The sequence below is a fragment of the Borostomias antarcticus genome, assembly GCF_949987555.1.
Source record: "Borostomias antarcticus genome assembly, chromosome: 24".
In the NCBI taxonomy this organism is placed as follows: domain Eukaryota; kingdom Metazoa; phylum Chordata; class Actinopteri; order Stomiiformes; family Stomiidae; genus Borostomias; species Borostomias antarcticus.
In genome coordinates, this window is record NC_140257.1 from 17,555,552 (window position 1) to 17,565,710 (window position 10,159).

Below are 10,159 nucleotides of genomic sequence, written 5' to 3' on the forward strand. Positions count from 1 at the left end.
CCACGGCTGCGTCACCATCCACCGCTACAACGAGAAGTTCCACCGGCCCTGACGCGCTCGCACACACACACACACACACACACACACACACACACACACACACACACACACCATCCACCGCTACAACGAGACGTTCCACCGGCCCTGACGCGCTCGCACACACACACACACACACACACACGCACACACACACGCACACACACACACCATCCACCGCTACAACGAGAAGTTCCACCGGCCCTGACGCGCTCGCACACGCACACACACACACACACACACAGACACACACAAACACACACACACACGCACACACACACATCTGACAGTCCAGCAAACACGATTTCAGAGACACTAACTCAAACATGTACAGAAAATATCCAACATCTATAAACTCTGCCAACATGCAAAACACACATAGCTGTGCACGCACGCACAAACACGCACGCACAAACACGCACACACACACGCACGCACGCACGCACAAACACGCACGCACACACACGCACGCAAGCTCAAACACGCACGCACAAACACGCACGCACACGCACGCACAAACACGCACGCACGCACACACACGCACTCATATCCCATCTGGTATCACTGCTCCTCCCTCATATCCCATCTGGTATCACTGCTCTTCTCCTCATATCCCATCTGGTATCCCTGTCTCTGTTGTTTCACACTAGCTTTACCATTTAAGTGGATCAAGTCTGTAATCTGAACGTTTGCTATGCCTTTAATACTGTAAGCTATACTATCACCATTTTGTTAATGACACATATTACAGATGGATGTATTTGGACTTGTAAATTACTGTATACTTGGTTGACTTTTTTTTTTTATTAACTGTTGGAAGTTTGCTGTGATGTACGTAGATAGCTTTACTAGTGCACTTGTTGCAATGTATACTTAGAGGATGATATACTATTGATGATTTGACTTGGATGTTGGGGGTACGGGTGGTTTTTAAATGACAGACGCCTTTGTAGATCAAACTGGAGGACTGTTCTGAGTGACTGGTTTCTATGTGACTTTGACTTTTTACTTTTACTTTTACTTGGTCTGATACTCCACAATTATGTGTGTATAAATGAGTAGTACACCGTTTTCTTTTGTGTGACTTAATCACACGGCTTTGGCTGAAACAGGCAAAACCCAAAACCTCTCGCCTGTGCACTCACATAAACAATGTATCTGGGAGTAACCACGGATACCTCCAGGTGTGTGTGTGTGTGTGTGTGTGTGCTGTCCAGGAGAGGTGGTGAGTTTTCTGTGTTAACCAGAGCTCTAGGAACGTGTGTGTGATGGTGGGAAGGTGATTGGTCTTGATTCTGGTCAGTAAAAGTCGCCATTTTACTTTTGATGTTGTTGGACTACAGACATGTTGCTGTGAATATGGTCACTTTTGTTTTCTTGTATTTAAATGTATCTCTTTTGTGTTCTCATCTTGTTTTTGTGTTTTTATAACAGAGCCCCACATGTGCACTTTTACAGTATGACGATGTTAAATGTACAATAATATGAATTTGATATTCTTTTGTATCAGTTCATGCGCTTGCTTTTATGTGACGTGTGTGAGTGAGAGGATGGTGTCTGTCAGCTCCCCCTGCTGGTCTCTACCTGCTACAACAAGCACCGTCACAATCACACTTCCTTTTATCTCCATTGTAGTTTTTCAACATACTAGGAATTAGCTTTCGGTCGCGGTGCATAACATGGACAGGGTGCAGGGACGGGACAGGACAGAGCAAAGAGCATGAGACGTCAACATGACGAGAGAGACGTCAACATGACGAGAGAGACGTCAACATGACGAGAGAGACGTCAACATGACGAGAGAGACGTCAACATGACGAGAGAGACGTCAACATGATGAGAGAGACGTCAACATGATGAGAGAGACGTCAACATGAGGAGAGAGACATCAACATTGAGCTGCTCTGTAAAGCACTTTGATTGAAAGCACTGTATAAATAAAATTATTATTACTATTATTATTAACATGAGGAGAGAGACGTCAACATGAGGAGAGAGACGTCCACATGAGAAGAGAGACGTCAACATGAGGAGAGAGAGAGACGGAGAAGGAGGGAGGCAGAGTTAGCTACATTGTTCTGAGGTGGGGGAGGGGGAGGGGTCCTGTGTTTGCTGGTCAAACATCACAATGACGGCACCACAGGGAGGCATCATAGCTTTAACTGTCATGCCTACAGTGGCGTAACACACACACACACACACACACACACAGGGATGATGGTATTGTGTAATGTTGGAATTCTCCAGAACTCCTCGGACCCACTCTCTCCCAGAATTCCTTGCTCAGGGCTTAGACTCAGAGGGCTGACCAGAGGAGACTGACAGGCAAGCGAGAGGGAGTGTGTGTGTGTGGTGTGTGTGGTGTGTGTGTGTGTGAGTGTGTGTGTGTGTGTGTGTGTGCGTCTGTGACTTCACTATTTACAGATACGGGACACAAACACTGTCCTTTTCCTTTGTAACACGTTGATCTGTTGATTCTCAACTTTACCAATGTCTCTTTTCAAACGATGTTTTGCCTTGTTGAGATTATCCATTGTGTTCATGTTTCTAACTCTCTTTCTTGTCCTTGTGGTGGTGAGTTGTGGGGTTGTGTGTGACGCGGTGGTCCTCTCTGATGTGGTCTCCATGGTGACCAGGCCTACAGTGGCTCAGATCACATCCCTGGGGAGACATCATTGATCCGGCTTCCATGGAAACACGAGACTGTTTGTACGCGTGTCCAAGACCTGGTCAAACACACGCTCCGTTTACACTATACAGTCCTCTGTTGCTTAACGGAATAAGCAAATCATTTGATATCTATACTGTTGATAATAACTTAACGTACACTATGTATGGTGTGATAGTATACTATGTATGGTGTGATAGTATAGTGTGTATGGTGTGATATTTTAACCTCTATTCTCAGTGCCTTGTATCTGATAAATATCGCTTTGGCTTTTTAAGCAGCAGTATTTTGGACTGTAGTTTGTCACTTTCAGTGAAGCCAATAAAGTTATTCTCTCTACTCACGCTGCAGCGTGTTATTATCCTCCTGACGGCTTCAGAGGGTGAACCAAGAAGAAGCCTGTGTGTGTGGGTGTGAGAGAGAGAGAGTGTGTGTGTGTGAGTGAGGGTGTGAGTGTGTGTATGTGAGAGAGAGAGTGTGTGTGTGTGTGTGTGTGTGAGAGAGTGTGTGCGAGTGAGAGTGTGTGTGTGTGTGTGTGTGTGTGTGTGTGTGTGTGTGTGTGTGAGTGAAGGTGTGAGTGTGTGTGTGTGTTCTGCCCTGTAGGCTGGAGCAGATTCCCGAGGGCTCATCCTAGCAGTGATGAGGAGGTGTTCCTCTAGCAGTGATGAGGAGGTGTTCCTCTAGCAGTGATGAGGAGGTGCTCTAGCAGTGATGAGGAGGTGCTCTAGCAGTGATGAGGAGGTGCTCTAGCAGTGATGAGGAGGTGTTCCTCTAGCAGTGATGAGGAGGTGCTCCTCTAGCAGTGATGAGGAGGTGCTCTAGCAGTGATGAGGAGGTGCTCTAGCAGTGATGAGGAGGTGCTCCTCTAGCAGTGATGAGGAGGTGCTCTAGCAGTGATGAGGAGGTGCTCCTCTAGCAGTGATGAGGAGGTGTTCCTCTAGCAGTGATGAGGAGGTGTTCCTCTAGCAGTGATGAGGAGGTGCTCTAGCAGTGATGAGGAGGTGCTCTAGTAGTGATGAGGAGGTGCTCTAGCAGTGATGAGGAGGTGTTCCTCTAGCAGTAATGAGGAGGTGCTCTAGCAGTGATGAGGAGGTGCTCCTCTAGCAGTGATGAGGAGGTGCTCTAGCAGTGATGAGGAGGTGCTCTAGCAGTGATGAGGAGGTGCTCTAGCAGTGATGAGGAGGTGCTCTAGCAGTGATGAGGTGTTCCTCTAGCAGTGATGAGGAGGTGTTCCTCTAGCAGTGATGAGGAGGTGCTCCTCTAGCAGTGATGAGGAGGTGCTCCTCTAGCAGTGATGAGGAGGTGCTCTAGCAGTGATGAGGAGGTGCTCTAGCAGTGATGAGGTGTTCCTCTAGCAGTGATGAGGAGGTGCTCTAGCAGTGATGAGGAGGTGTTCCTGTAGCAGTGATGAGGAGGTGTTCCTCTAGCAGTGATGAGGAGGTGTTCCTCTAGGAGTGATGAGGAGGTGCTCTAGCAGTGATGAGGAGGTGTTCCTCTAGCAGTGATGAGGAGGTGCTCTAGGAGTGATGAGGAGGTTCTCTAGCAGTGATGAGGAGGTGCTCTAGTAGTGATGAGGAGGTGCTCTAGCAGTGATAAGGAGGTGCTCTAGCAGTGATGAGGAGGTGCTCTAGCAGTGATGAGGAGGTGTTCCTGTAGCAGTGATGAGGAGGTGCTCTAGCAGTGATGAGGAGGTGCTCTAGTAGTGATGAGGAGGTGCTCTAGTAGTGATGAGGAGGTGCTCCTCTAGCAGTGATGAGGAGGTGTTCCTCTAGCAGTGATGAGGAGGTGCTCTAGCAGTGATGAGGAGGTGCTCTAGCAGTGATGAGGAGGTGTTCCTCTAGTAGTGATGAGGAGGTGCTCTAGTAGTGATGAGGAGGTGCTCTAGCAGTGATGAGGAGGTGCTCCTCCAGCAGTGATGAGGAGGTGTTCCTCTAGCAGTGATGAGGAGGTGTTCCTCCAGCAGTGATGAGGAGGTGTTCCTCTAGCAGTGATGAGGAGGTGTTCCTCTAGGAGTGATGAGGAGGTGCTCTAGCAGTGATGAGGAGGTGTTCCTCTAGCAGTGAGGAGGAGGTGCTCTAGGAGTGATGAGGAGGTGCTCTAGCAGTGATGAGGAGGTGCTCCTCTAGCAGTGATGAGGAGGTGCTCTAGCAGTGATGAGGAGGTGCTCTAGCAGTGATGAGGAGGTGCTCTAGCAGTGATGAGGAGGTGCTCTAGCAGTGATGAGGAGGTGCTCTAGCAGTGATGAGGAGGTGTTCCTGTAGCAGTGATGAGGAGGTGCTCTAGCAGTGATGAGGAGGTGCTCTAGCAGTGATGAGGAGGTTCTCTAGCAGTGATGAGGAGGTGCTCCTCTAGCAGTGAGGAGGAGGTGCTCCTCTGAGCTGAGGGCCTGTCTGACAGTCAGCAGCACTCAGCACGACAAACCCTCCCAATAAGGACCTGAAAATACCTCAGAGAGCCGGTACAGGAAATACCAAGTATTACAGCACTCGTAAATGTCGGGTCCTAGATTCATGTGAAACAAATCCAGATGTTTTTTTCTGTGGATGTGTTTTGGGACAGCTGTGTAATTAGCAGTCGCGGTCCAACGCTCCCCACGGTCCAACGCGCCCGAATCAACTGTGAGACTGAGTTTATTATGCTAGTATTGTTTACTGTCTGTGTTCATCAATCAAAGCCACAGCAATGCTTAGCGTGTTACTGTACATGTTGACAGCTCTCTTCGACAGTGATGGATAGAAACTGCCACAACGCAAGTTTATTATCGTGACATCTCGGCCATCTATAAAAACAAACAGAACCAGTTGCCTGACGCACTGTGTGGGTATAGATGTAGATTAGTCAGTTCATAAATTCAGGTTGGATATTTGAACCCGGCTGTTGGTGCTTCATGCACCTCAGGGACACAAATACCACTGACAACCACAGATTAGCTTCTAAGTTAACTCCAGTTAACTTCAACAATAAAATCGTCAGACAAGCCTTGAAAGTCAGTCCATAGATTACTATGCTTGAATGTTTGTAGTATATGGCTTTCTGTTTTCAGAAAATGTACATAATGTAGGCCTATGCCATTCCATTTTTCCAAATAAAAAACAATCAATCAGTCAATTCTCGTAGGCTACAGTTCTTGGGAGTATCATGATATCAGAAGTTCAGAGTGTTGTCCCTGGCCTGAGCTACAAAGCCATCTGTGTTTCTATTGATTTAAAAAATAAAGTTACATTTTCATTAGTTCAAAGAGTGTGTGAGAATGACTCAACTAAACCAGTCTTACCGGGTGAACGGTCTATATTTTCTACATTTTGCTACAAGAAAACTACTGCATCTGTTCTATCATATGTAGGTTCAATATGAATTCAATTGAAACCAGATTGTAACATGAAAAGTGACGTACAGGGAGGCTGGCTGGGGATCAGAGGGTCCGGGGTTCGATTCCCGCACCCAGCAGTGAGCCCAAGTGTGCTTGATCAAGACACTGAACCGCAACTAGCTCAGGAGCGGCATGGTGACGCAGCACTGTTGCCTCACAGCAAGTCCTGTGTTCGATTCCCGCTTGACCCGATGTTGGCGCTGTCCCTGACCAGGACTTGGACCGAGGGCTTGGACTTGGTCCCCAGGCACCATGAACGATGGCTGAACCTGTAGGACAGCTTGGATGGGACAATGCAGAGGACAAATTCCACCGGTGACCCCTGAAGCTGCATGTGTAGCCTATGTTGATTACTGACCTTTCGAGGTCATTATTGAAATCGAGAATTCTCCTACATTATTGTTGTTATTATTATTGTGGTGTTGGTGATGGGCGTACATTTAAATGTTTTCTCTATGCTTGATGTGTGCTAAACAAATTCCCCTCTGGGGCAATAAAGGTCAATTATTATTATTATTGTTGTTGTTGTTGTTGTTGTTGTTGTTGGATCTTCCTCCACTGCTCTCTAGCGCCCTCCCCTGGTGATCTCCAGAACCTCAAGGCCCATCTGCTCAAAGCCCAGGCGAGGTTCTACAAATTCATCCAAAACATTTAGCCTCTAAGCTAGCTAACGATGCTAGGTAGCTGGCTAGCTTTGAATGAAAGTAATTAACACAGAAACGTCTCTCTACAGGGCTTCTCATAGCAGTATAGTACTCATACTGCCTAGTGTGTACTTGCAGAAACACCTTCTGTGTACTTTGTCAGCTAACAGTTAGCTTAGCTGGTTAGCATTAGCAAGCCGTCTCCCTCTCCTCCCGGTCTGCACGAGCTGAGGTAATATATTATTATATATATATATTATATTAATATAACACGGTTATATCTTCGGTACTAAAGTTACTCGATGCTTCCAAAACACAAATGTTATTTTCAAAGAGATATACTGTAATATTTACCTCAGTAACATGTATATTGAAACGTCTCGAGCCCAACGGAACGATGCTAGTGTGGCTAGCAGGCCTCTAGCCGGACCTGGGGCTCGAGTAGGGAGGGCCGCCGCGTTAGGGAGGCCTTCTAACCGTTAGCACTCCGGCTAGCCGCTAGCATGCTAGGCTAGCTAGCAACACGGCTAGCCAAATACACCCAACAGTCATGTTACCGTGTGGTCAAACCTACTGTGTATTGTTATAAAAACTTGTGATTAACCATGATCTATAACGTTAGTTAGCCTAGTCACCGAAGTTATATCTAACTAATAAGGGACTGAAACATTGCAGTAGTCAAGCTAGCTAACTGGCTTAGTTAGCTCTATCTGTATATGATTGATATGAGGTTTAATCGTCTCTAAATGATGTAAATGACTTTGATTTGACCCCCAGGCAGTCATGTCAGGCGTGAAGAGGAAGATAGAGGATAATGACCCCGACTACGAGGACATCTTACTGGTCCAGGAGACCAAGAGGAACAAAGTGGTGGAACACAATGGTGAGATTAGACTAGTGATCTCTGCATAGATGTTCAGACTCTGTGGTACAGACTTACGTTTATGTTTACGTTTATGTTTAGACTCTGTGGTACAGACTTACGTTTATGTTTACGTTTATGTTTAGACTCTGTGGTACAGCAAGGTTCACTTTGACTTGTGTTGTTACAGTAGCAATACCCATGATTATATTAGGGTAGAAATGACCCTAACCCTAATGACCCTAACCCTAATGACCCTAACCCTAACCCTCTCTGTTTCACATTCCCCAGCCCGAGAGGCAGCTGTGCAAAAGATTGAAGCGATCATCAAAGATCAGTTCTCTCTGGAGATGAAGAACAAGGAACACGAGATCGAAGTGATCGGCCAAGTAACTGACTGTTTTATATGAACACACACCAACATCCACTAAAGTAACTGACTGTTTTATATGAACACACACCGACATCCACTAAAGTAACTGACTGTTTTATATGAGCACACACCAACATCCACTAAAGTAACTGACTGTTTTATATGAACACACACCAACATCCACTAAAGTAACTGACTGTTTTATATGAACACACACCAACATCCACTAAAGTAACTGACTGTTTTATATGAACACACACCAACATCCACTAAAGTAACTGACTGTTTTATATGAGCACACACCAACATCCACTAAAGTAACTGACTGTTTTATATGAACACACACCAACATCCACTAAAGTAACTGACTGTTTTATATGAACACACACCAACATCCACTAAAGTAACTGACTGTTTTATATGAACACACACCAACATCCACTAAAGTAACTGACTGTTTTATATGAACACACACCAACATCCACTGAAGTAACTGACTATATGACGTTAACACACACCAACGTCCACTAAAGTAGCTGACTGTTTTATATGAACACACACCAACATCCACTAAAGTAACTGACTGTTTTATATGAACACACACACCAACATCCACTAAAGTAACGGACTGTTTTATATGAACACACACCAACATCCACTAAAGTAACTGACTGTTTTATATGAACACACACCGACATCCACTAAAGTAACTGACTATATTACGTTAACACACACCTATCTTCCAGCAGCTGAACTGAGACACAGCCACATGTACTGATGCTCTGTGGATGAGAGAGCGTTCTTCTGTGTGTGTGTTGACAGCGTCTGAACGAAGCCAGGAGGATGATGGACAAACTTCGAGCCTGCATCGTGGCCAGTTACTATGCCAACGCTGGGCTGCCCAAGCTGCAAGAGGTAAGGCTCTTCAGAACATGGTGTGTGTGTGTGTCTGTGTGTCTGTGTGTCTGTGTGTCTGTGTGTGTCTGTGTGTCTGTGTGTGTGTGTGTGTGCGTGTGTGTGTGTGTGTGTGTGTGTGTGTGTGTGTGTGTGTGTGTCCGTATCTGTGTCCGTGGCAGATGCATGATCGCAGAGTAAGATGAGCGGATGGGAAGAAAGCACATGACATGACATCAGTCATTTAGCTGACGCTTTTATCCAAAGCGACTTACAATAACGTAGTAAGTCAGTGTACTTCTACTCACCAGAACTCACAAGTGCATCTCCTTTCTAAACTAGTGTCTATGCGCATAATCTAGTGCTGAAGGCAGAGCAAGAATGCACATGTCAGGTAAAAGGCCTGCTCTCATTCAGGATGTTCACAAAGTACCTACCTGTATTATTACATGTATATAACCGTATCCACTTCTCCAGCCCTCTCTTGTTCATATGAAGTACCTACCTGTGTTATTACATGTATATAACCGTGTGGTACCTTCTCCAGCCCTCTCTTGTTCATATGAAGTACCTACCTGTATTATTACATGTATATAACAGTGTCGTACCTTCTCCAGCCCTCTCTTGTTCATATGAAGTAACTACCTGTATTATTACATGTATATAACCGTGTTGAACCTTCTCCAGCCCTCTCTTGTTCATATGAAGTAACTACCTGTATTATTACATGTATATAACCGTGTCCTACCTTCTCCAGCCCTCTCTTGTTCATATGAAGTGCCTACCTGTATTATTACATGTATATAACCGTGTCCTACCTTCTCCAGCCCTCTCTTGTTCATATGAAGTGCCTACCTGTATTATTACATGTATATAACCGTGTCCTACCTTCTCCAGCAGGCCTCCAAGAGTGAGGCGGCGGTGCTGAACCACCCGGCCATCAGGCGCTTCCTGGAGTGGCCCTCGCGCTCCTCCTCGCCGCTCAACCAGGGCTCCGACGCCACCTCGCTGGGGCCCTCCGAGGGGGAGTCCATGTCCCAGCAGGGAGAGACCCCCGACGGGGACACGGCCTGGAGGGGGGACGGGGACCGGCCGGAGACCAGACCTGGACGCAACACCGGGAGAGTGAGTATGGAGGGAGGGAGGGGGGGAGAGAGGGATGGAGGGAGGGAGGGAGGGATGAAGAGAGGGAGTGATGGAGGGAGGAACAGAGGGAGGGAGGGATGAAGAGAGGGAGGGAGGGATGGAGGGAGGAAAAGAGGGAGGGAGGAAGGGATGGAGGGAGAGAGGAATGGATGGACGGAGGGAGGGA

At 46.6% G+C, this 10,159-nt stretch overlaps 2 protein-coding genes across 2 annotated transcripts in view; both read left to right on the forward strand.

Annotated features, from left to right (window-relative positions):
- The window catches only part of klhl24a (kelch-like family member 24a), a 34,914-nt gene extending 31,877 nt beyond the window's left edge, over positions 1-3,037 (forward strand). Inside the window, 1 exon segment of the mRNA XM_084458018.1 lies at positions 1-3,037. This exon segment is cut by the window's left edge and continues 149 nt beyond it. Coding sequence (XP_084314144.1) covers positions 1-52 — 52 coding nt within the window. The 3' untranslated portion in view covers positions 53-3,037.
- A 3,805-nt stretch (positions 3,038-6,842) lies between these two features.
- The window catches only part of yeats2 (YEATS domain containing 2), a 34,700-nt gene continuing 31,383 nt past the window's right edge, over positions 6,843-10,159 (forward strand). The window contains exons 1-5 of the mRNA XM_084458344.1: positions 6,843-6,950; positions 7,496-7,601; positions 7,872-7,969; positions 8,776-8,868; positions 9,745-9,972. Of these exons, the coding sequence (XP_084314470.1) occupies positions 7,502-7,601; positions 7,872-7,969; positions 8,776-8,868; positions 9,745-9,972 (519 nt within the window). The 5' untranslated portion in view covers positions 6,843-6,950; positions 7,496-7,501. The remainder of the gene's footprint in view (positions 6,951-7,495; positions 7,602-7,871; positions 7,970-8,775; positions 8,869-9,744; positions 9,973-10,159) is intronic.